The sequence below is a fragment of the Notamacropus eugenii genome, chromosome 5 (assembly GCF_028372415.1).
Source record: "Notamacropus eugenii isolate mMacEug1 chromosome 5, mMacEug1.pri_v2, whole genome shotgun sequence".
In the NCBI taxonomy this organism is placed as follows: domain Eukaryota; kingdom Metazoa; phylum Chordata; class Mammalia; order Diprotodontia; family Macropodidae; genus Notamacropus; species Notamacropus eugenii.
In genome coordinates, this window is record NC_092876.1 from 140170020 (window position 1) to 140182771 (window position 12752).

The 12752-nt window shown below is 40.1% G+C and overlaps 1 protein-coding gene across 6 annotated transcripts in view; it reads right to left on the reverse strand.

Annotated features, from left to right (window-relative positions):
- Positions 1 to 12752, reverse strand: part of TTC12 (tetratricopeptide repeat domain 12) — a 59626-nt gene that overhangs the window by 37975 nt on the left and 8899 nt on the right. For all 6 annotated transcript variants that reach the window (XM_072611080.1, XM_072611078.1, XM_072611079.1 and 3 more), the window contains exons 7-8: positions 5991 to 6050; positions 13 to 84 (exon numbers count right to left, since the gene is read on the reverse strand). In XM_072611080.1, the coding sequence (XP_072467181.1) occupies positions 13 to 84; positions 5991 to 6050 (132 nt within the window). The remainder of the gene's footprint in view (positions 1 to 12; positions 85 to 5990; positions 6051 to 12752) is intronic.

Genomic DNA, 12752 nt, shown 5'->3' on the forward strand with positions numbered 1-12752 from the left:
CCTAGAACTTACCATATCGTAGTTCTTCAGGGCCAGGTGAGCTTTTCCCATGTGGAAATATGCTTTTGTGAAGTTTTCATCACACTGTACAAAAAAGAATGATCAAAACATGCTTCAGGATCCTCTAAGCCATGACATAGGATATGAATAAGGACTGGATGTGTGATTTCTTTGATACAGGGAACTCCCAGATGAATAAACTGTCTTTATCAATGCATCTTTTCTGCAACTTCAGAGTCTTAGAATTGCCTAGAGCACTGACAGTTCAGCGTGACACAGAGTCAGGCAACTAGGATATGCCAGAAATGAGACTAGAACTCAGGTCTTCCTAGTTTTGAGGCCCTCTACCCAATACCACATGCTGGCTCTTAATTTTTGTTCAGTTTTTCAGTCACGTTTGCCTTTTTGTGACCCTGATACTGTCCTTGGGGTTTTCATGGCAAAGATGCTGGATCAGTTTGCCATTTCCTGCACCACTGGATGAAGACACACAGAGGTTAAGTGACTTGCCTAGAGTTACATGGCTAGTAAGTGTCTGTGGTCAGATATGAATTCAGGTCTTCCTGCCTCCAAGCCCAGTGCTCTATTCACCGAACCATCTAGATGCTTCCTAAGCCATTCATTAGCTCCTGATAATTGTCTGGCTTTTGTGTAACTAAGATAAGTCAGTTCTTCAGTTCTGAGGATGGCTACACTAAATCTGACAATTAAAGCTTATCTCAGTGCCTATGACCAGATTAGGGGCAGCCAGGTGGCAAAGTGGGCCCAGAGTCAGGAAGACTCTTCCTGAGTTCAACTCTGACCTCAGACACTTACTAGCTGTGTGACCCTGGACAAGTCACTTAACCCTATATGCCTCAGTTTCCTCATCTATAGAAAGAACTACAATATGCTAAGTTCTGGAGAAGGAAATGGCAAACCACTCCAGTATCTTTGCCAAGAAAATTCCAACGGGGACAGACAGAGTGGGACACAACTGAAATGCCTGAACAAGGGACCACCTTAACAAATAATCAAGTAATAGTTATGATTGTTTTTATAACTGAAATTTATGTAGCACTTTTGGGCTTACCAAACACTTTACATTCATAATGCCTGTATTTATCTGCGAACACGATGGCTCCCCCTAGTGTAAGCTTGTGTACAGTGAGGATTAGCTGACATTTTTATCTGAATCCTCAGCCCCAAGTGCAATGCCTAGTACGTAGGAGATGGGTTTCAAACCCAGGACTTCCTGGACTCCACATCCAGCACTCCTTCCACAAAATTAATCTGCTTCCAAATGTGACCAGCAGGGAGCTCAGCCATGCTGGGGAGCTCTCTGTCACTGAACAACATACCATTGTTTACTTTCGGGCATCAGAAGAAGCAAATATTCTCTTAGAATAGAGCTGAAAGTAGGGGTAACAAGGTAGTCGGCCATCCAGGGCACAGAATCCAGGGAAAACAATTCAGGAAGCCTTTTACTACTTCTTCCTTTCAATGTCCCCAAAGTCAATTTTCTATGGCCCTTAACATAGTGATTTATTCTATGATGCTGCTCCCAAGTCATATCTGTTACTGAAACCTCAAAGCTTCCAGTGAGCGTCCAGGAAAATGTAGAGGGCAAAACTTTAAACCCCAGCTAGGGAATACTGGTCAAAAAGCAGTGATGAGAAATTAAAATGGGAAACTAGCCTGTAGACACTAAATTCTGAGGGTCTTAGAAATTCCAGAAGAGGTCATTTTTATACTGCCATGAATATTACTATTTATAAATACCTAGACTTCCACTCATCTGGAGTCAGAAAGAATCCTTCTTACTAGAAGACATGGCTGAGATGTAGAGCAGCGTGTAAATTACTTGGGACAAGTGACAGTTTTGATATAGTTTCATTTGGGAAGAGTCATGTTTATGTGTGTCTGCTTTTATTGGTGCTGACTTGGCTCACTTAGAACCGCTGACCTTGGCTAGAGGAAATCAGATTATCTGGTTTCACCACCTTTAATTACATCTCTCGTCATTTGCATTCCAGATTTCACACTATATAAATGTGTTTCATTGTCTCTTTTGTTGTGTTTTTACTTCTGTGATTTTAAAAAATGGATGTTACTCCAAGGGAACATGAAAAAGCTATTCTTAAAGGGCACACCTCAGTTACTGTTAGAGATATTAAAGCAACTGTTGGTGTGGGGAAGTCAAGTGTTTTAAGGAGCAGTCAAGCCCACAATGAAACAAGATTAGTATCACTGAGGTGGAAAATAGAAATTTAAAAAAAAGCCAAATAATTAACAAACTGAAAAAGTCTAATTAGTCCTCAGAAAATAAACAAAGACATTCAAAGGGACCTGGCAGCTGGAAGAGTCCTCATGGGTTTCTCTACAATGCAGCAAGGAGCTATTAGGTGTTGTACTGGATAGAGTACCTGGAATCAAGAAGATTCGTTTTTCTGAGTTCAGATGCTAACTGTGTGACCCTGGGCAAGTCACTTAACCTTGGTTTGTGTCATTCTCCTCATCTGTAAAATGAGCTGAAGAAGAAAATGGCAATGGTAGCTTTGCTAAGAAAGTCCCAGGGGATCACAAAGAGTCAGATGCAACTAACTGAAATGACTGAACAACAACAGTTCAGCACTACCTTCTTGAAGTTGGAATAGCAGTAAGAAGATCAGCAAAAAACAGAGACCAACAAAGTCAGCTGCCAATCACTGCTATGAAGAAAGAGCTTGTTACTAGGAGAGACAACACAAAGACTGGAGCACTCTGGGTCACCTCCTCCTCTTTCTTGTCTTCAACTTCTCCCTACTGCCAGATATACTCAAGTCCCCCTCATCCTTTAACCTTAACTAGATCTGACTGTCCCATCAAGCTACTGTCTTAAGTCTCTCCAAGCTGTCTTGGCCAAAGTCCTAGAAAAAGCTAACCACACTTTTAGGTTCCACTTCTCCCCTCACCTCACTCACTCCTTAACCTTTTACAGTCTGGCTTCTGACCTCATCTCAACTGACACTGTTCTTTCCAAACTTACCAATAAACTCTTAATGGCCTAATCTAATAATTTTTCCCTCTAAAGTCTTTCTTCTTCTTAATCTCTCTACTACACTGACAATGCTGACCATCTTCTCCTTTTGGATATTCTCTTTTCTCTTAGCTTTCACATATGCCTCTTTCTAGGCTTTCCTCCTACCTGTCTAACTACTCCCTCACAATCTCCTGGTTTATTATCTAAATTACATCCCCTAACCATGGGATTTCTCTAAATCTAGGGTCATTGTTCTTTCCTCCCTTCTAGTCCAGTTCTCTTAATGACCTCATCAGCTCTCACAAACTTAATTAGCATCTCAAGGTCAATGATTCCCATGTAGTACTACTCCCCTGAGCTTCAATACTGTATCACCAAATGTCTGCTGGATAGGTCAAACCTTATCCCAGAGTTATCTCAAACTCAACATGTTCGAAATAGAACTCATCATCTTTACCCCAAACCCAATCCTCTTCCAAGCTCCTCTATTTCTTGCAAAGTCACTATTCTTCTAAACCCTCAGGTTCATAACCACAGCTCTGTTCTTGCCCCACATATCCAACCAGTTGCCAAATCCTGTTGTTTCTATCTCCATACAATCTCTTCCATCTGACCCCTTTTATCTAAAAAAAAAAAGACACCACCTTAGTCCCAGCCTTCATCACCTCTCACCTAAGATTATGGAAACAGTTTCCTAATTGGTTTCTTTGCCTCAAGTCTCCCCCCTCCCATTTAGTCTATCCTCCACACTGAGGCCAAAGTGATTTTTCTTAAGTGTGGATCTAGCCACACAAATTCCCTACTCAATAAGCTTCAGGGGCTTCCTACTGCCTCTAGAATCTAATATAAATTCCTCTGTTTAGCTTTCAAAACCTTTCATAACTTGGGCTCACCCTCTCTTTCCAGGCTCATCACTCTTCTCCCAGACAGACTGTGCTCTTCCATTCTGCTCCTCAGTCCTGGCCCTCCGTGTCTTGTCTCTGCCCTTGTACTGGCTACCCCTATGTCTGCCATGTACTCCATCTTCACCTCCACCTGAAAGAATTTCTCTCTTCCATCAAGATGTGGCTCAAATACCACCTTTTACATGAAGCCTTTTTCTGATCCTCTCTTTCAAACCATTATTAATCTACTTGTATTTTGTGTGTGTGTGTGTGTGTGTGTGTGTGTGTGTGTGTGTGTGTGTGCGTACACTCATGGAGAATATAGTAAGCTCCTTGCAAACAGGGATTGCTTCATTTATAGTATTTGTATCTCCAGCACCAAGGACAGTGCCTAGCAGACAGTAAGCACTTAATAAATACTTGTTGATTGATTATCCTTTTTGATTTCCTTTTCTACCTTCCAAAAATTTTCAAATGACTTCAAAGCCTCAGTAGGCATTTAACCAATTTAACTGCTATACTGCTTCAACCATCAGGCCTGATTTGCCTTGGTTTCATCATTAATTATGCTGCACTTTAGTTAACTATTTGGAAACAGGCCAATATATTACATGGAATCAGCATGAAAATAAGCCTGTCCTCTTTATGGCTTTCAGATCCAAATAGAGAGGGATGCCTGGTGGCCCAGAGAGAGTTCCCTAAAGGAAATGAAATTCACATTGGAAAAAGTTCAATAGAAGTCAGACTATAACGTTGAGGTTTGGTAACAGAATAGTCCAGGGAAAGTTTCTTTACCTACTTCTCATCTGGAAAAAAAAAGAACCCATGACTCAAAAAAAGTAGGGGGATAGATCAGAACTGAAGATGAGCTACATTTGACAGTCCACCTTGGACAATTCTTATAACTCAACTACTGAGCTTAAAAATTTGAAAAAAAAATTAGCAAGTGTTTTTACAGAATGAAATTAGCCCCTTTTGTTTGATTAACCAATCATCAAATATTTGTTGAAACCCCTAGATGGGCCCAAAACTGTGACAAGAATGTAAAGTCTTACATTGGGATCTGGGGTAGATTTAATTTATTATCTTATTGCCTCAGGATAAAATATAAATGTCTCTGTTCAGTTCTCAAAACCCTTCACCAGCTGGCCCCAGCCTACCCTTCCAGCCTCATTGGACATCACTCTTCCACTCACACTGTGATTCAACCAAGCCCACCTAGTGCCCTCCTTTCTCACAAACAATGGCCCATTTCTTATCTTCACCCCATTTGCACTGCCCATCCCCCATGCCTGGAATCAATCGCGGCTCCCTTCCCCTCCCAGAATCCCTTTTTATCTTCAAGGTCTGGCTCAAAAAAAAAAAAAAAAAGCAAACCTTAAGATAAAATCTTTCCTGATTCCTCTACCACTAATGGCCTCTCTCCTAAATTATTTTATATTTACCTACTTTGTATTTATTTGAATTTGTTATTTTTATATTTATTCTGTATGTGTTTATACGTTTATTTGTTGTCTCCCGTATTCAAATGTAAGCCCCTTGAGAGTAGGGATTATTTTACTCTTTCTATTTGTATCCTCAGTGCCTAGGACAGTGACTGGCACATGGTAAATTTTGTTGATTGACTGATTGATTAAAGATTATTTAAATACCAAGTCACTTGAAATAAAATAACAGCAGGTGGGGAAAGGATTTCATTATTAAAGGACCTTTTCAATTTCATCCTTCACTGCCTATTATGATAAATTCAGGATGATCAAAGAATTATAGAATTTTAGAATGAGAAAATACCACATACAGCAGCACCATGCCTGAAGCATGACAGATAGAAGGGCTGAACAATAGAAATTCTTTCTCCTGATTATTCTTCCCAAAACAGGGGGATGGTATAGTAAATTTACAAATGATGAGGGCTAGAGAAAAAATAAAATCTTGTGGGGAAGAATTATACATGTGACATTTCAAAACACAACTGACTGGGCTGGGTGCCCATAAAAGATTAAGAGGTTCTGCCCCCTGGTTTATTTCAGTTCAGCATGGGGCTACCTAATGCATATCTTGTACAGGTATATTGCCATCTGGTAGAAAGGAGAGCATCCTCTTACCTTCAAAGCCCAATCACAATCCACCAGTGCTTTTTCATAGTCTTCCAGTTTTATGTAAGCCTGCAATGACAAGAAGCTCGTGAGAGGCAGCACTGATCAGTGCAGGATGAGCAGTGTCTTTGAGACACAAATAGACACTGAACTTCTGCAAAGAAAGGGCCCATCTCAAGGAGACCTTTGGGGTGATTCTACTGAATGGAACCAGATAATAGCAAGGGAAGCTTGGAGCATCATTGTTTATCCTCTCCTCCAGAAAGTCTGAACTAAAATCATAGAAACCAAGAGCTCCAGAAAGTTCAGTGGCTCCTGTATGAAAGAGGAAATTGTCACCACCATGCCCAGATACCAGGCCCTTTCAAGGGTGCAGTAAGGCTCCACTGCGGGATGAATGTCCCCAAAGGGAAACTCCTAGCTTCACTTTGTGGTATTCTCGCTTACAGGGTTTCTTGGGAATGAAAATATGATTTGCATTTCTATCCTCATCACCATTTTAGGAACACTTAAGATTTCTGAGTATTTATTTAGTTCAAAGAAGCCATTACCCCTCTCTTAGCCTCTGTTTCCTCATCTCTAAAAATGAAAGGGTTGGATTAGAATGCAGAGGTAGGGAACCTGTGACCTTGAGGCCACATGAGGCCCTCTAGGTCCTCAAGTACACCCTTTGACTGAATCCAAACTTCACAGAACAAGCCCCCTTAATAAAAGGATTTGTTCTGTAAAACTTGGGCTCAGTCAAAAGCCAGTCTTTGAGGCTGCAGGTTCCCCAACCCTGGATTATATCACCTCTAAATCATATTTTTTAGAATTTAACATTCTGTTATTCTGTGAGATTCCCCATATTCTACCCCAAACACACCCCTCCCCAAACCCCCAGGATGTAAGTAAAGCAAGGGTTAAGCAAGAACAGGTCTGGGAAACACAACCTCACTGTTATCACTGCTATGATATGATCATGTTCTTTAACATGTACATACATATATCTGACACTTTTTCTTTGAAGAATTCTCTATGAGGCACAGAAAACCAGAAACTATTGTTTTTTCAAAGAAGGGGAGACTGAAGTTGTCAAAAGGTTAAGTAACTACTCTAGGGTCTGCTAGCAAGAAGTGATACCAGAAGTCATGTCTGCCAATAATCCAAGTCACAGGCAAAACATCTTGGAAACGGAAAGCATATAAAGGGCAGCAAACACAGAAAGATATTCATGCAGACCATCCTATCATGAACTAAGGGTAGTGTGTGGTGAAGGGATGTTAAATAGTCAAGCATAATGATCAAGAATCAAGCAACAGCTTGCACTATTGAATGTCTGCAGTGCAGCTCTTTGATCTCTTGAAAAGGAAACTGAGATGTGGTGCTTCCATTCCATTGGTTTATGGTCTAATTGAAGAAGATGAATCTAGTGCTATCTGTTACATAAAGCACCCTCCATTTCTTCTGGTGTCTGCTGTTTCATTGAAAGGTCAGGGCATGTGAGGAAGAAGGGAGCATCCAATAGACACAGCATTTATTATTCAGGATAGGGATTCTGGGAATATATATAGGTTTTCCCAATATCATGACATGGTCCTTTCCCTTTCTATGCTTAGATTTTCTCACTCTGTATTGTTTCTACATCTTAAATAGACATGTATTTTCCAAATGGCAATTAAACTCCAAATTTATCTAAATTACGCTAGCAATCTATTGATCATAACATTAGCTGTAAAAGAAAAAGTGATGAAAGGGTAGGTTTTCTCTTCAGCAGAGAGCAACATAATTCAAAGGGCCTTTATTAAGTATTCTATAACACTGCATGCACATTGGCAAGGAATTTTAAAAATAGTCAGTGGTTCAAACAATTCCTAACACCAGGCTGTACAGTGTGCATTTTATTTCTTTCAAAGAAACGCTTCTTAAGATAAAATGGAAAAGGTGTTGTTTCCTCAAAACTTTTCACCACTTTTCCTTATGTACATCATAATGTCAGGACATTTTTACATTTAATGAGGCTCTTCAGTTATAAAAATTTAAGTATAGTCTAGTAATGTTTCAAAGATTTAAATCAGAGCTAAGGTTAGTCTATATTGGTGAATGCTCTGAATTAAAATTTTTAAACAACTGCAGTTTTGTTATTTTCTAATATCTGGCATATGGCACAGTGCCCCCAGGCTTGAGTCTTACGTTACCTAGATATATTCCTGGGGATGCACTCCCAAATTAGCCTCTTTGGCTGCTGTCACTCCAGGGAAACAACAGAATACCTGCTTGTCTGTAGAGCTTCACAGATGTGGAGTAAAAAATTCAAAACCCTGGCGTCTTCTTTGAGTCCTCATTCTCACTCCATATACCCAGTCAGTGCCAAAATCTTGTTGTTTCAACCCCAACAACATCTCTCTTCTACTTCCCCTTTTCTCCAGCCCTCCTTCAGGTCCTCATCCCTTCCTACCAGGCCTATTTCAATAGCTTCCTGGTTGCTCTTTCTGTTTCCAGTTTCCCTTCACTTCAAACTATCCTCCACAGAGGAGCCAAAGTGAGTTTATCTACTCAATAAATTCCAGAGGCTCCCTATTACCTCTAGGACCACAAATGAACTCCTATCATTCCAGTCTCCTTTTTATTTTCTACTCCTTTCCACACACTATGAGCCTACTTGTTCTTGTTTGCAGATGACAATCTTTCTCTGATCTCCAGTCTCTTTGCACTGGCTGATTCCTACATAGACAATGCTGGTTCTCTCTGTTTCTCTCTGTCTCTCTCTCTCTCTCACCTGACCACCACCTGGTGGGATCCCTGATCTCTTTCAAGACAAAGCTCAAAACTGATGTCCTGCAGGAGGCCTTTCCTGATCTCCCTAGCTGTTGGCTCCTCCCCAAGGTTACCGTGCATCTACTTGGTATTAATTTTGAACACACCTATGTATGTATATACAAGTTGTCTCCACTATTAGAATCTTGAAGGAAAGGATTATTTCAAATTTTGCCTTTATATCCTTAGTACTTAACAGTAACACATGGTAAACACTTAAACATGTTTATTGATTGATTGAATTCACCTGTGTGGTTCAGCACTGCCTCTATCTTTTTTTACCCCATGGAAAAAGAAGAAAACATTCAATAGACTCATAGAAGCCTATAAACAATCACTATCACTTTCCTTCCTCCGTGATTAATCTCATCTTTCTTTAGGGTCCTAAGACTTCCAAACTTATCATATCACACGGTAGTTTAGATTCCTTTCAGAATGAGAACAAACATGGAGATGCCACAGAGGCAACCCTCTGGTACCCTGGTAAGTTACACTTTTTTGCCCCAGAGATTCCTACAGGTTCCCAACACTACTCTGCTATCCTGTCCCTTGGATTCTCCTCAGAAGAAAAAAGAATTTGGGGTTGCTAGCTAGGTTCTCCTCTTTTCCCAAGTAGACCTGAACTATCCACATGACTCATAGTAAGAACAGAAGGCAAGGTGCACCCTTGCTTCCCCACCTCATGACTTTACTCCTTTGCAATCCATCCAGCTGTAACTCCGAAGGGGCAAGGAGAGAGGACATGTGTTTGATTATCTTTTCTCCCCAAGAGTCATGTGATACCCAGGAAATCTCTAACTAGAGTGCTGGATTCCAGGATTCCTGAATTTTAGGTCACTCTTAAAATGGTGACCCCTGATGTAAGGGCAGAAAATTCCCCTTTTTTGACAGAAAGCTATATTTGAGAATCACACTGTCCTAGATCTCTCTTCTCTTCTATCTAGGAAGCTAAGGCTCAATAATTCTTATCAGCAGGCAATATAATTTCCCTTTCCACACCTTGCCATATCTAGAGCTGGGAGATTATGCCATTAGCTCTCTAAAACTGGAGCCAGGAACTTGGCTCAAAGGAGGTGAAGACCACGTATTAGACCTGAAAGAGACCTTAGAGGTCTCTTTTACAGGCAAGGAAACTGAGGCACTTACTCAAGGTGTTTCTTAAGGACTTGGGGTCACAGATCTAGTAAATTTAGGAGGTAGCATTTGAGCCTAGGTTTTTATGACTCCCAAGTCCAGTGTTCCACCACTAGAGTCCAAGAACTGTCTTCTTGGCTTACCTGGGTGAGAATACGTGCACTTCTCATTTGCCTCTGCTTTAAGACAATAAATCAGTCAACAAGCATTTATAAAGCATCTTTTATAGTGTAGGTGCTAGGGATACAAAAGCAAAAATGATACAGTCCCTGTCCTCAAGATGCTTAAATTCCACTGGAGGCAATAACATGTAGATATATAAGTATATAATATACAAAATTTATATAAAGTAACTTTGGGAGAAGGTAGTAGCTGTTAGGGAAATCAAGAAAAGCCTTAATGTAGGAAGTGGTATTTGAGCCAAATTTTGAAGAAAATTAGCTAACAGGCAGAGATAAGAATGGAGTGAAATCTAGGCATCAGGGAAAATCTTTGCAAAAGACGTGGTGAGAAGAAATGGAGAGTCACACAGGAGGAAAGGTAAGAAAGGCCAGTTTTGCTGGAATGAAGAGTGTGTGAAGGGGAGTAATTTATAATGAGGCTAGAAAGGTAGGCTGAAGTCAGATTGTGAAGGGCTCTAAAAGCTAAACTGAGGATTTGCATTTGATCCTAGAAGTAACAGGGAACCACTAGAATTTATTGAGTAGGGAAGGGACATGATTAGGCCTGTACTTAGGAATACCTCTGGCAGTTGAGTGAAAGACAGATTGGAAAAAAGGAGTGATTTGAGCCAGGGAGACTAACAGGGAAGGTACTACAATGATTCAGGGGGGAAGATGAGCGAATAAACTAGGTGGATGACCATGTGTGTAAAGAGAAGTTAATATATATTATATAAGAAATACGGTAGTGGAAAAGATTTGGCAACCAATGGATATGTGGGAAAAGAGAATGAGGAATCTAGGATAATGCTGAGGTTTTGCATCAGGATGACAGAGGACGGTGGTACTCTCAAAGTAAATGGGGAAGTTCAAAGGGAAGAAAGGTTTTCTGGGGAAAGAATGAGTATTGGACACAATGAGTCTGAAGTGCCTAAGGGATATTCAATAATAAATGTCCAGTCGTAAGTACTTAAGAAATCATTTTCATTTATCCATTCGTTACTAATATGGGATTGGAGCTCAGGAGGCAGACTAGGATTGAATTTCTAAATCTAGGAGCTATCTGCACAGAGATGATCATTGAACTCATGAGAGCTGATGAAATTGAGAAGAGAGAGAGAAGAAAGTCCAAGATAAAGCCTTGTGGTAGACCCATAGTTAAAGATTGAGATGAAAATCCAGAAAAGGTGACTGAGAAGTAGCAATCAGAAGAGTTGGGAAAGGAACAAGAGAAGGCATGCCATGAAACCTAAGAGGAAAAAGTGTTATCAATAATGTGAAATGCTGCAGAGAAAACAAGAAGGATGAGGTATGAGAAAAGGTCACTGGAGTGTGCTAGACTTGGAGTCATGAAGACCTACCTTAGATATTTACCAGCTATGTGACTTTGTGTTGGCCTTAATATCTTTGGGTATCAATTTTCTTATCTGTAAAAGGAAGGTGTTGGACTAGGTCCAAGGTTCCTTCCAGCACTAAATTTATGGTTCTATGACTTGGCAAGTAAGAAGTTACTGAAAACTGTTTCACTTCAGTAATGGGGTTGAAAACCAAACTGCAACCAACCATTAGTGAATGGAAGAGAAGAGGTACCTCCACCTACACACTCACTTAGGTCTGTTACTGCCTCTGCTGCTTTTTCAGGCTTTCTCCAGGAAAAATAATAATAATAATTAGGGCTGAGTATAAGACGAAGACTCCCTTCACAGGTTAGTAAGTTCATCCCAGATGAGTCAGACAATTCAACACTCATCAATAACTCAATCAAGAAATATTCTCAGTCTTCTGAAGGAGGTGCGCGTAGGTATACTCTCAACCTCCAAAGGAAGATACTTCCAAAGTTCTAAAGAAAAGCTCACCACACTATAAGATCATCTGGGAACTTCCCTAATCAATGCCCTATTAAAAACAAACAAACAAAAAAAAACCTAGGCTAAGAAAATGTTAGCAAGTAGAATTCTTTATAGATCTGCCTCAATGATACATAAGAAAGTTTTATAATTAGCACACCAGCTATTTATAGACAAAGAGTACTTCAAAAGTACTTTAATAACTGAACTGGATTCTCTAGAGGTGGCTGGCCATTCTTCAGTTGATTCAAATCTACAAGTATTCATTGTCAAACTACAATGTACGATTATGCTAATTCAGCTATAAAAATATTCTGCCCCTCCTTACATAACCTTCTCCAGGAAAAAAATAACTGGTTTCAAAGCACTTATAATTTCTTTAGGGACACAACCAGACACCCAATCTGCTGTCCTGTCCCCATCCTTCATTTGTTTAAAAAGCCCTTTGTTCAGAGATAAAGCAAAGGTAAATTTTAACCAAGCCTGTGTCTGGATTACTAGGGACATCTGAACTAATGAGATTATACTGTACTTTATATGGTTTCATTTATCACTGTCACTATAATATTGGTCTTTTCTACTTTCAGTATTTCCATCTCTTGTTTTCAGCGTTTTTCCCTTCTACTATACCAATTCCTTAGAGGAATTATTGAAGTGAGTGGAGGGGAGGAGGAAAAAATGAGGAAGGAAGGGGGGAGGGGCTCCAGAAACTAAATCTCTGGAGCTAATTAGCTTCAGTCCTACTAGATACAAGGTGATTTGGGATCTTAAACTAACAGGCAAGTTATCCTCCACAAGATCGGGCTACTTCCAAAAAATAGGCTTCCTATGAT